Raw genomic sequence first — 12,132 nt, forward strand, 5'->3', positions numbered from 1 at the left:
AAAGCTCTTGAAAACGCTCAGCTCACCTCTCACTTCCATCAGATTAGGAAGCCCCAGAGTGACAGCAGAAAAGGAACATTCCTGTGTTAAAAACCACTAAGCGCCCCTTTCCCAGAAGTGTTGCCATCCTGCCCTGCCTTTCTTCTTTTGGATAACTATGGGAGGAACCCCAGAAAATTGGGGCTGGGATGAAGGCTACACACACAGGGTAATTTGGGCATCTCTAGCAGAGTTTACCGTCACTCAGAGCAGCAGCTGGTAAAGGGCAGCCAGGCTGCTGAGTTTTTACATGTATCACGCTGGCGGAGTGAGACTAGCTACGATGTGGGCGTTGGTGGCAAGATTTCCAAACCTTCATGCTTTCTGACTCTCTCTTCCCTATCTGGTAATTAGGGCACCTTTCCATTCACGCCACCTTCATTTACATCCCTGAAAAATCTTGCTAAAAGTCAAAAACATCTTTCCCCAAAGGATTTACAGCATCTGTGCTTTAAGAGACTCAGAGCTCACCTCTGTCATAACCTTGGATTCTCCTTTTAAGTAACAGGTCCTCAGCTGAGACCGTGAATGAACGTCCTTGGCGTTACCGCGCCTGGCTTTTTAAATGCATTCTCTTCTATGAAGGAAACCGAGGCGACAGCGGTCCCAGGTTTGTTGGCAAGATATCACCTATCTGAGTGACAGAACTAAAGAACTTCGAGTCACAAATAGGACAGAGGTGTTGGTGGGAACACTGTATTTGGGGCACAGAATAAAAAAGGTTGCTTCCATGGTAATGAAAATAACCACTGACAGTGAGCAAAGCTTCGGAGCAAGAAGTTGGAGTCGCTTGTGTGGGGGGAGGTTAACCGCTAGATGCCCGGCTGGGGCGGCGGGCCGGCAGCAGGGAGCGGGCGCCGAGGGGCTAGTTCTCGCCCAGGATGCTCTTCAGGCTTCTCTCCACCGCTTCGTCCAGCTCTTCCTCCAGCTCCTCCTTCTTGGACATGGCCAGCTTGGACTGGTAATCCCTAACCACCTGGTCGATGTACGGGGCGCTCTGCGTGCCGTGGAGCATCAGTGTCCACTCCTTCAGCACCCCCTTTTGGGGCACGCTCCCCACGAAGCCCAGCTCCAGGGTCCATGTCCCCCGGGCATCTTCCCCCCAGGTGTGGGTGGTCATGAAAGGCCACTTGTCGAAGCCCACCTTGGCGTCGTCGTCCCGTGGCCGCCGGCTCAGCAGGATGGACTTGGTGCCCATGGGGGACGTCATGTTGATGTTCAGGTCCCCTCGCCTGGTCGCGTTGACCGTGACGACAGCTTGCACGTGCTCCAGGTAGCGCACGAAGTTCTCCTTCCCCTCGCAGGCGGCGGTGGTGAGCTTCAGCACGAGCTTGCCGGTCGGCGGTATTTTCCTGAGGGCAGAGGGGAGGAGACCGTGAGGGCTGGGCACACTCTCCCAGGGGCAGCTCTGGGGAGCTGGGAGAGCAGGGGCTCTGGAGTGAATTAGTATTTTTTTTTTTTAGGTAACTGAAAATTTTATTGGAAAATTAAAATGTAGAACTCTACAGTAGGGACTTCCTTGGTGGCGCAGTGGTTAAGAATCCGCCTGCCAGTGCAGGGGACACGGGTTCTAGCCCTAGTCCGGGAAGATCCCACATGCCGCGGGGCAACTAAGCCGATGCGCCACAACTACTGAGCCTGTGCTCTAGAGCCCACGAGCCACAACTACTGAGCCCATGTGCCACAACTATGGAAGCCCTCGTGGCTAGAGCCTGTGCTCCACAACAAGAGAAGCCGCCACAATGAGAAGCCCACGCACCCCAAGGAAGAGCAGACCCCGCTCGCTGCAACTAGAGAAAGCCTGCACGCAGCAACGAAGACCCAACGCAGCCAAAAATAAATAAATTTATATATATATAAAAAAGAACTATACAGTAGGTTCGCATTAGTTACCTGTCTTATACATAGTATCAATAGTGTATATGTGTCAAACCCAATCTGCCAGTTCCTCCCACCCCCTTCCTTCCCTATTGGTGTCCATACATGTGTTCTCTCTGTCTGCGTCTCTATTTCTGCTTTGCAAATAAGATCATAGGAGGAATAGATAAAGATGTGGCACATATATACAATGGAATATTACTCAGCCATAAAGAGGAAACGAAATCCAGGGTTAATTCTTACGCTTGCTGTGTGAGCCTGAGCAAGTTACCCACACTCTCAGAACCGACTGTGTGTGGACGGGGCAGGCGGCAGATGCTGTGGACACCGTTCCTGCTTCTCCTAAGGCACTGCTGGGTTTGCCTACAGCTGAGGCTACTGTGGACCCTGCCTGCATCCACCACGGGTATCAGCATCTCCCAGCTTCTCTCCTGGAGCCTTTCCCTGCCTCCTGGGAGCATCCTCAGCCTGCGTGCAGGCCGGCCCCAAAGTGTCAGGGATTTAACCCCACAAGGAAAGCCCCCTACCGGCGACTGACGGAAGGTGGTGAGTACATACACCTGGCTTCCTCACTCCTGGTGGGGACAACTCAGCGTTGCCCAGGGTGGCAAGGTGTTGGTCAGGGGAGCATCAACGCATCTTTATTGGATTGCTTCCTCTTCCCTGCCTACAGCTGCACCTCCTCACTTGTTTCCCGAGATCATCTCTCAAAACATTGTCAGTACCCAAGTCCCATCAGGGTCTACTTTTGGGACAACCCAGACTGAGACAGGAGCTCATATACTTTTCTTTTAAAGTACTCACTACCTTGATAAGGAGAAATTATTGCTAATGTGATTGTTAACACTATCATAAAAAAGCTGAAATTGGGTTAATTAATCCTAGTGAAACACAGTCCTGTGATAGACCAGGGAAATTTGGGAGTCTCTTCGGTCATAGAGTTGGAGCCCCATGGACAGTCAGTCTAAGATTCCTCAGCTGTCTTTCCATATAACCGATCTCCTTTCTGGAAGTGGCCTCCTTTGGAGATGAGATGCTCAAAGGTTCTTGCACTAGAAACATAATACAGGAAACTCCATTTGAGGAGTGCATGGTATCATGGAAGGACTCCAGACTTCGGGAATAAACCTATTTGGGTTAGAATTCTGCTTCTATGCTTACGGGTCAAGAGAGCTTGGGAAAATTTTTCAAATACTTGAAGTCTCATTGTCATTGTGGGTGGGTTTAAATAAGACCATGTAGGAAAACACTGAGCACAGTGCCTGGACCATGATACTAGCTCCCTTTCTCCAGCCCTTTGTCTATGTTAATGTCCTCCCTGGACATGGCTTTTATTTTGGAGCATAAAAGGGTGTGTATTTTTAAATTTTTATTTATTTTATTTATTTATTTTTGGCTGTGTTGGGTGTTCGTTGCTGCGTGTGGGCTTTTCCCTAGCTGTGGTGAGCAGGGGCTACTCTTCGTTGAGGTGTGTGAGCTTCTCATTGTGGTGGCTTCTCTTGTTGCGGAACACAGGCTCTAGGCACATGGGCTTTGGTAGTTGTGGCATGTGGGTTCTAGAGCGCAGGCTCAGTAGCTGTGGCGCACGGACTTCGTTGCTCCGCGGCATGTGGGATCTTCCTGGGCCAGGGCTTGAACCCATGTCCCCTGCATTGGCAGTGGATTCTTAACCACTGCACCACCAGGGAAGCCCATGGTGTGTATTTTTAAACACACATCTTGTAGAATACATCTACAAAAGGATGCTGGTCGTACACCCAGCTCAGAGCCAAGCCTTGCTTCTACGTTGCCCTTGGAACCAAGGCAAAGAACCTGGGAGGGCTTGCTGGAGCTCCCCTGCAGCTCATTGATAAAGGCAATACTCTCCCAAGGAACTTAAAATATACACATAAACAGTCTCATGGACCGTGTGTGCTCTGCGTGGACTCTGATGCTGAATCATGCATCCACTGGCCATGGAGATCCAGTGATGGTGCAGGGGCAGAGGGTCCCCAGCACCAGGTTCTGGGGAAATCATCCAATTTGGTGGAAAGCAGGCATTAGGCCAGCTTTGGAGATGTGAGTATGGCAAGCCACTACCTGGACCTCTCAAAGAAGATGCTACTTACTCAGAACAGGATCAGAAACATGACAGGTGAGCTGATAAATGATTAATGATCACATGGGCTCCAGCCCCTGGGCAGAAAGCTAGATGGGTAGACTAAAGGTCCAGTTGTGGGTAAGGAATTTGAACTTTCTGAGCTCACTTTCCTTACCTATACAATGGGGATATGACTTCCTACCTTGAAGAGTTGCTGTGAAGATAAATATAGACACACACTCATATACGTTGTACATATACAAATGTCTAGACCAGTGCTGGCCAACAGCACTACCAATTCCTGCAAGGATGGAAATGTTCTATATCTGTGCTAATACCGTAGCCACTGGCCACATGTGGCTTTTGGGCACTCGAAATGTGACAAGTATGAGTGAGGAACTGAATTTTTAATTAATTAAATTTAATTTTAGTGATCAATTTAAATTTATTTAATTTCACTAAATAGCCACATGTGGCTAGTTGCTTCTGTTTTGTATAGCACAGATTTAATTGTTGAGAAAATAATTGGAATTTTGCCATCCACCTGGGCAGGTTGGCGTGGGAACAAGCACACACACCTGTTAGGATTTACAAATTGTCCTAGAAGCCTTGGGGTTGGGGTGTGTGCCAGGGTCGGAGGCCCCTCCGGGGACCCCTCGGTCCCTGGGACTCTGGCTTGTTTAGCGCCTGGGGGACTTGCCTGCTCCCCAAACTCCCATCCCCACCTGCTGGCTGAGGGCCTGGGGCCCTGGGGAGAGGACATTTAACTGCACTCTTCTTGGAATGTTGTCACTTTGAAATTGACTTGAATTGTGAATTCCAGAGGCAGCAAGCTTGATAGAGAAAAGAGAACACCACCCCCTCTCACAGGCGACCTGGCGTTCGTTGGTCGGGAGGGGCAGGGTTGGTCGGGAGGGGCAGGGAGCAGCTCTCGCGGATTTTTCTTACCCTCTTCTTGCTGCGTTGTATGTTCTGACTTTCCTCCAGTGCCATATATTGCTTTTAGAAGAAAAGGAGTACAACTCATTCTTATTTTAAAAGAACAGGGGGCTTCCCTGGTGGCGCAGTGGTTGAGAGTTTGCCTGCCGATGTAGGGGACACGGGTTCGTGCCCCGGTCCGGGAAGATCCCACATGCCACGGAGCGGCTGGGCCTGTGAGCCATGGCCGCTGAGCCTGCGCGTCCGGAGCCTGTGCTCTGCAACGGCAGAGGCCACAATAGTGAAGCCCGCGTACAGCAAAAAAAAAAAAAAAAAAAAAAAGAACAGGGATAGGTGCTCAGGAAAAGTCAGTTTATCAGAAGGTTGCAGTAGGAGATGGCTGTTTGTGGAACCAAAGAGGCTCTTCAAAGACCCTGATCTAGCCACACAGCCACGTTCGGGAACACACTCACTGCTGAAAATGAGGCACCCATCAGAAGGTGTGAGCTACTCTCTGAACTTTCAGAAACAAGTACAGAAGCCTGGTGCTCAAGTCCTATAAAGACAAACATGGCTTGTATCTTTGTCTTACTGCATGTTGGTGCAAAATGAGGGCTCAGTGACTTTGTGCCTAGAAATAGGCGTTGCTTCCCAGGGGGCCCTTGGAATGCTCTTTGGGTTCTCAATCCTCAGCTGTATGATAAAAACTGTTATGAAGCCGTAGTTGTTTTGCTAGAATAATAATAGTAACAATGACAGCTGCCCTTTCCCGAGTACCTAAAACACCTGCCATGTGGTTGTCAATGAAGAACACTCAACAGGGGTCACTTGATGTTTGCTCTGCCCCACGTCACAGTGGCAGGTGGGCATTAACCCCCACAGAAGGCACTGCAGCTCAGAAGTGACCAGTGCACAGCCACCCGGCCAGCAGGCTGTCGCCGAGCACACCCTCCGCTCTACTATGCTGCTTCAGGCATTCGGATCAGGTTTGAACGTTGATCTCCAAATTCACTTAAAATCCGGAGTTCGCCACAGTCTTCAAGGAGCTGAGTGAACAGGGGATGGTGGAAGTGGCCTGTGCCTGACAGCATGCTCTGGGGACATGCTGGCCGATGGGGCGGCCTGGGCTTCCTCTGCTCACGGCCCTCGGCTGGTCCAGCACAGATGCTCACAGCCAGTTCTATTTTTCCCTTTTATTTTAGTCAAGCATCCTTTACAGACTCTCCTGATAAAGTCTCCTTAGAAAATTGCTTTTCGAATTGACTGCTTCTCTGGGAAGATGAGTGCTGAGGAAACTCATAACCCTGACGGTTGCCACTCACCTGCTCAGAGGCCGTTTCTGTACAGCCCTGCATAGAAAGTGGCAGCTGTCAAGCCTGCGGATCCCTCCGTCCCAGCCCCTGAGAAGTTGGATTCCTGGTGATAGGGCTGCCTCTACCAGAGGCACAAGCTGGCCTGGGTGTTGCCCTCAGGACCCCCTGCCCAGCCTCTGAGTTCTTCCATGAGCACATCTGCCCCAGACCTCACTCACCTGCATCTGAGAACAATTCAGGTGTGGGTGGACAAGGGGACACAGAGCGCTTCCAACAAGGCTGCCTGCCCCCTGCCCCTGAATCTCCCTGGCTGGACTCGTGGTCCTATTGCCACCGTGTAGACATCTTCCTTGTGCCCAGGTGCTGCTGGCTAAATGTTCATTCATTCATTCATCCCACAAATATTGATCCCATGACTACTAAGTTCCAGGCGCTGTTCTAGGCCCTGAGGACACACCAGCAAACGAGACAGATGAGGTCCCTGTCCTCCTGGAGCCCAGCTGAGTTAGTGCTGAAATAGCTCTCGAGTTTCCTCTCATTAAAATAATGCTGCTGAGACCACCCACAAACCTCCATCTTCTGAACTTTACCCCAAACCTTAGAAATAAGAACCTCTGTGGGGTGGGGAGTTGACATACGTATTTTCACACACCAACCAAGAAATCCCTCTATACTTTACATTTTAAAAATTGCTGTCACAGTATATGTGTACATGTGTATTTTGTTTGGAATAAAATTGTCTCAACTAACAGAAGGTCATTTGTGGAAGGTAAATTCTCAATGGATTTGCATAAAAACCTGTAAGAAATATGTTTTCTATATAGACAAGAACATCTATAGATATTGTGAAATAAATTTAACCTAGTGAATCAACTGAAATATAATAAAAGATTTCTCCAGATTAAAAAAAAAATAATGCTGCTGCTATTGGATAAGTTCCCAGTTAGTTGTGAGCCATTGGGACGGTCACATCTCAGGGCCTCAGATTCCTTAACTAAAATGAGGCGTCAGACAGCCTATTTCCAGTGTTGCCTCTGGCTCCGAATTCCAACCTGTACCTGGATTATGACAGAATGTTCAGTGCACTCGGAATTGGGAGAGAAACGGTCATTCATCTCGGCATATACGTTCCGCATCTCCCTCTCCCCTCCGCCCCCCCGAAGCACAGAGCGTGAGGATCAACAGAGACCCATCCTTCTTGTCCAGGGCAATTGCGGAGAACAAGGTCTGACATCAAGGTGAACCTCGACTAAGCAGGCCCCAATGCCCGTTCCCCTAAATACTGCAACCGTGCCACCTTTCTGTTAATCTCGAATGTAGCCAGGAGGCAACTAACTGTACATCCTGCTCTGGTCACACTGCCCATGGTCCCCACCTGCTGTGGCCCAGCGTCTGCAAAGGCACAGACGCCGTAAGTCTTCCCCTTGGCAATCCCTCTTTGTAAATCTCTCCCTTTTTGCAATAAGGGAAAGAAGTTCCAGGCCCCAGGGCTTTGTAGACTGGATACTTTGGAGTTGTGCAACACTGCAGCTCTGCCTGGAAGCTGGTTGTCCCTGAATCAAATCCAGTGCATCTCGGGATGACGCAGAGAGGGAATCTGTTATGGTCACCAGTGCAGTGGCGCCATCTCTGGGTATTTTCCACAAACAGCAGTAGAACTGCTGCCCCCACTTACTCAGGGTCCTGCACGGAGCCTCCCACACAGTGGAACCTCTCAGGCACAGTTTTCCAGTCTTTGGCCATTTTCACCATGGCGCCTGCGTCAAGCACCCCGTAGCCAAAGAGGTGATTAAACTCCAAGCCGACCCCGTTCCTCCGCCACTGATGGACCTCGTCGTGAAGCTGGTTCCGTTTGGAGGTGAGCACGGTCAGATGCTGCATGTCTCTCCAGGTCAGACCCAGGCTGGGTACCGGAGGCAGAGTGTTTGAGAGCAAGGGCGGGGAAGAGGGGAGAGAGAGAGGGAGAGAGACACAATGACTAAGGTAGGACATAGACCCCTGGTAAGATGTTGAAACATCTATGAACCCACACGTCAAGGGAGGATTTCCATGCACTACTGAGAATATAGGTATAGATATATGTCAATTAAAAATATCTTGCCTTTCTTACTTAAATACATTTCAATTGTGATATCTAACACACACTGGAATGGCTAAAATTAAAAAGACTGACAATACCAAGTGTTGACAAAGATGTGGAGCAACTGGGTACTTTGGTGATGGAAGTGTAAGTTATTGCAAACACTTTGGAAAATGGTTTGGCTCTATCTTCAGATCTTGCCCATGCACTTAAGCTATGGCCCAGAAGTTCCATTTTTAGTTATGTATCCAACAAAAATGTGTGTATATATTCACCAGACATATACGTATTGGAATGTTCATAGGCCTAAACTATGAAGTCCTCAAATGCCCATCCACAGTAAAGTGGATAAACCAATTGAGGTGTGTTTATAAGAGGTGGAACACTGCACTGCAATGAGAATGAACTACAGCTACTCAGAATAACAGGGAACTCACAATTGTGTGAATCTCACAATAAGAATTCTGACCCAAAGAAGCCAGACACAGGGAGAACATAGAGTATGGTTCCATTTGTTTAAAGTATAAAAACAGGCACAATGAATCTGTGCTGTCAGAAGCCAGGTTAGTGGTTGATCTTGGGGTGGCAGTGCCTGTAAGGGACACAGGGGGCTGCTGGGTGCTGACAGAGTTCTGTTTCTTGATCTGGGTGTTGGCTACGCAGGAGTGTTCCATTTGGGGACATGGAGCTGTCAGTTCTTCAAGGGCAGAGACAACAGCTTAAGCATATTTGTCTCCCAGTGCCCAGGACAGCCCTCAGCATACTCTTCGTTCAGCAAATAGACAATTTTGCTTGCAGACTTGTCTTTGGAAATTAATGTCTAATAGTCTGTGCTATTGACATTAGTGTCAATGTCTGTGCTTTTCGAAGTGTTAAGTCATGACCCATTTGTGGGCTAGGAGGTCAACTGATTGCACAGGCTATGTATCTGGGCTGCACAGTAAAACTGTCTGGTGGGAACATTTAAAACTCCACTGCTCAGGCCACATCTCAGACTATTTAAATCAGAATCTCTGGGAGTGGGACCCAGGCTTTGGAAATTGTTAACACTTCCCAGGTCATTCCAGTAGACAGCTGAGGTTGAGAACCAGAGATTTAATGGATGGGGCCATCACAAGTGGAATAGAACAGAAAAGAATAACAGTGTGCACGTAATATGGGAAACTCTGTGTGTGTGTGTGTGTGTGTGTGTGTGTGTGTGTGTTTGCGTGCACTCGTGTGTGGTATTGTAGTATGTGTTTGGGTTGCAATGCAAAATTAATTTCTCACTGAGAGTCACGGTCACAAAAGTTGGAAAACCCTGCACTACGGTTCTCCTTAGACTCAAATGATTGAAAGAACACCATCACTCATTTGATAAAATCTCAGCACAAGCAGCATTCATTGGTTCAAAGCTTCAAAACAGAGTCAAAAGATGATAGCGATTCATATGCTCTTGAAATGCAGACCTTTAAGTTCTTTTCCCATTTAGGTTTGTACATAATATTGAGGAGAGGGAAGTCCAGGAAGACCTTCAGCTTTTAAAGAGAAAGTTCCAAGGAAGGTCAATGCTTATTTGAGAAATTTAAGAACATATCTTGGACATATGGTCCCCTGGACATGTGGACTACGTGAACAGTGTGAAATTTCCTGAAGTTGATTATGGCCGAAAGCTCATTGTTTTGCTGGAATAGGATTCTGAATTCATTTAACTCAAAAGTGTCGATAAACGAGGATCTGGTGACCTCAAGGTGATCCAAGGGCTGGCTGGCAGGTGGAGCATCTCTCATCTTTGCTAGGGGTTCTGCTGCAAAAATGAGCCATGCTTCTAACCCCACTAGATGTTTCTCCACGGATTTATTCTCATCGGGTCCATAAGAGAGAAAGAATGTGCTAGAACAAGGATGTTCTACTTCTAAAATAAATCAGAGCGTGCGCCATACTCCAATGTCACTGAATTTGTGACACCATTTGAACAACCATTTGCTCATGTCTGAAAAGTAAAACAGAGTCCCTCTCATTTTCCCATTCTGAGCAACTTCTGAATTGACCGAAGATACCATTGTGTAAAATAATTATTTCACCAACGTGCTTTAGGCTTTAATCCTACCATAGCAGCTCAAGGATTGTAGGTGATACCTATTAAATAATAAAAAATAAATTTACAGAACATCTACAATATAAAAATCACTGTGTTCAGTGCTACAGGACAAGGAACATGACATTTTCTCAAATATTTTATATGATAGCTGGGAAAGTAAGACAGATATATGGAAAGGTATCATGTCCAGGCTCTGAACTAGTTCTGGGCAGGTCATAGGAAGGTCCCTCCCTCTCAGAGCCTACAGCCCGGGGGACAGATAGACACCTCAATATTTTAAAATGCCAGGGGAGCCAACAGTGGAACCCTGAGTTATCCCAGCCAGGGAGTCTCACAGACTGTGGTCCTGCATCAGAACCGCATGGGGACTCGTGACAGATACGGATTCCTGGCCTCAACTTCAGGTCTCTGGAATCGGCCTCCTGGGGGCTGTGGGCCTGAGGATGTGCCCTCAAGACAAAGTGCAGGTGGTGCTTCTGCACACGGGGTTTGAGAACACGGGTCTGAGATGGCGGTTCACAACCTCGTCTGCACATGTGAACCAACGTGAACACAGTGATGAAGTCAGACAGGACCCAGAGATGCTGATCCCGTGGGCCTGTCCAAGCATCTGCCAAAGGCTCCAGCAAACCTGCTTGGGGTGGGGGCGGGGGTGGGGGGTGGTTCTTAACTTCCTGGCGGCACTGGGGGTGCTTGTTACAACTGCAGCTTCTGGAGACTCTGAGTCTGTGGACCTGGCGTGGGCTTGGATGTCTGTTCTTAGCAAGCACTCCAGGGATTCTCAGCAGCAGCAGCAAATTTGAGAAACTCTGGTCCAGGGGGTCAGCAAGGGTCTCTCAGGAAGTGGTATTTTTAGCTAAGGTCAAAGGGACGAGTGGGAGTGACTGAGTAAACACAGGGAAGGGGAGTTCCTAGGGAGAGAAGGTTCTGGAAGGAAGGATCTAGAGGCGGGAGAAGGCACATATCAGCACAGGAGGTTGGGAGCCCTGTATGAGTCAGGGAGGTAGAGCCAGGAACAGAGGCGGAGAGGATGACACAGTAGAATGTAGGGACTTTATCTTAGTGACAGACAGGAAGGGCAGAGAGACCCGTGATCCGATCTCCAGAAACATCACCAGGGAGGAGGAATCAAGATGTGGGACTGGAAAGAGGATGCTGCAGGAACCTGGCCCACGAACAAGTGACCACAAGGAACGAGCCGCGAGCAGTAACAAGGCCATGTACGAGGAACCCCCGGTGAACTATTAGTGAAAATGGTGACATCTGTGCAGCTGCAGGGCACCTATTGGCTGGGTCCAATCGCTCATAGGACTCTGTGATGTTCCGGGGTAAACGTTCAGCTGTCAGCAGACTGGTCCTAGGCCACTTGGGATGGGCCATCTGCCTCTCGGTTCAGAGAGAACATCTCCGGAGGTCAAAGCCAAACCCATGGCTTCTAGATAAGATGTGAGGACAGGCCAGGGCTCCAAGGAGAGAGGTCACTCAGAGCCTGGCCAAGGTGGCAGCCGTCTTGAGCAAGAGAGTGTGGGATCTTGGAAAAACCAGTGTGAAGCCCAGGGAGAGACTGACCCCGCATGGCTGGAAGAGGAATCCTGCACCAGGGAGACCTCGGGATGGGCTGTTTCCTAAGCCTCTAAAGCTGGTCCTGGCAAGTGAGTTTTTGCCTGTGAATGATCCGTAGAACCATATCTCCTACAGAGCCCTGCACTTACGATTGGTGTACTAACTTCCCACTGGTGCAAAA

The 12,132-nt window shown here is 48.9% G+C and overlaps 1 protein-coding gene across 1 annotated transcript in view; it reads right to left on the reverse strand.

The window, feature by feature from the left end:
- Positions 1-719: 719 nt before the first annotated feature.
- Positions 720-12,132, reverse strand: part of PCSK2 (proprotein convertase subtilisin/kexin type 2) — a 214,267-nt gene continuing 202,854 nt past the window's right edge. The window contains exons 11-12 of the mRNA XM_004270393.3: positions 7,904-8,131; positions 720-1,391 (exon numbers count right to left, since the gene is read on the reverse strand). Of these exons, the coding sequence (XP_004270441.1) occupies positions 905-1,391; positions 7,904-8,131 (715 nt within the window). The 3' untranslated portion in view covers positions 720-904. The remainder of the gene's footprint in view (positions 1,392-7,903; positions 8,132-12,132) is intronic.

Source organism: Orcinus orca, chromosome 16 (assembly GCF_937001465.1).
Source record: "Orcinus orca chromosome 16, mOrcOrc1.1, whole genome shotgun sequence".
In the NCBI taxonomy this organism is placed as follows: domain Eukaryota; kingdom Metazoa; phylum Chordata; class Mammalia; order Artiodactyla; family Delphinidae; genus Orcinus; species Orcinus orca.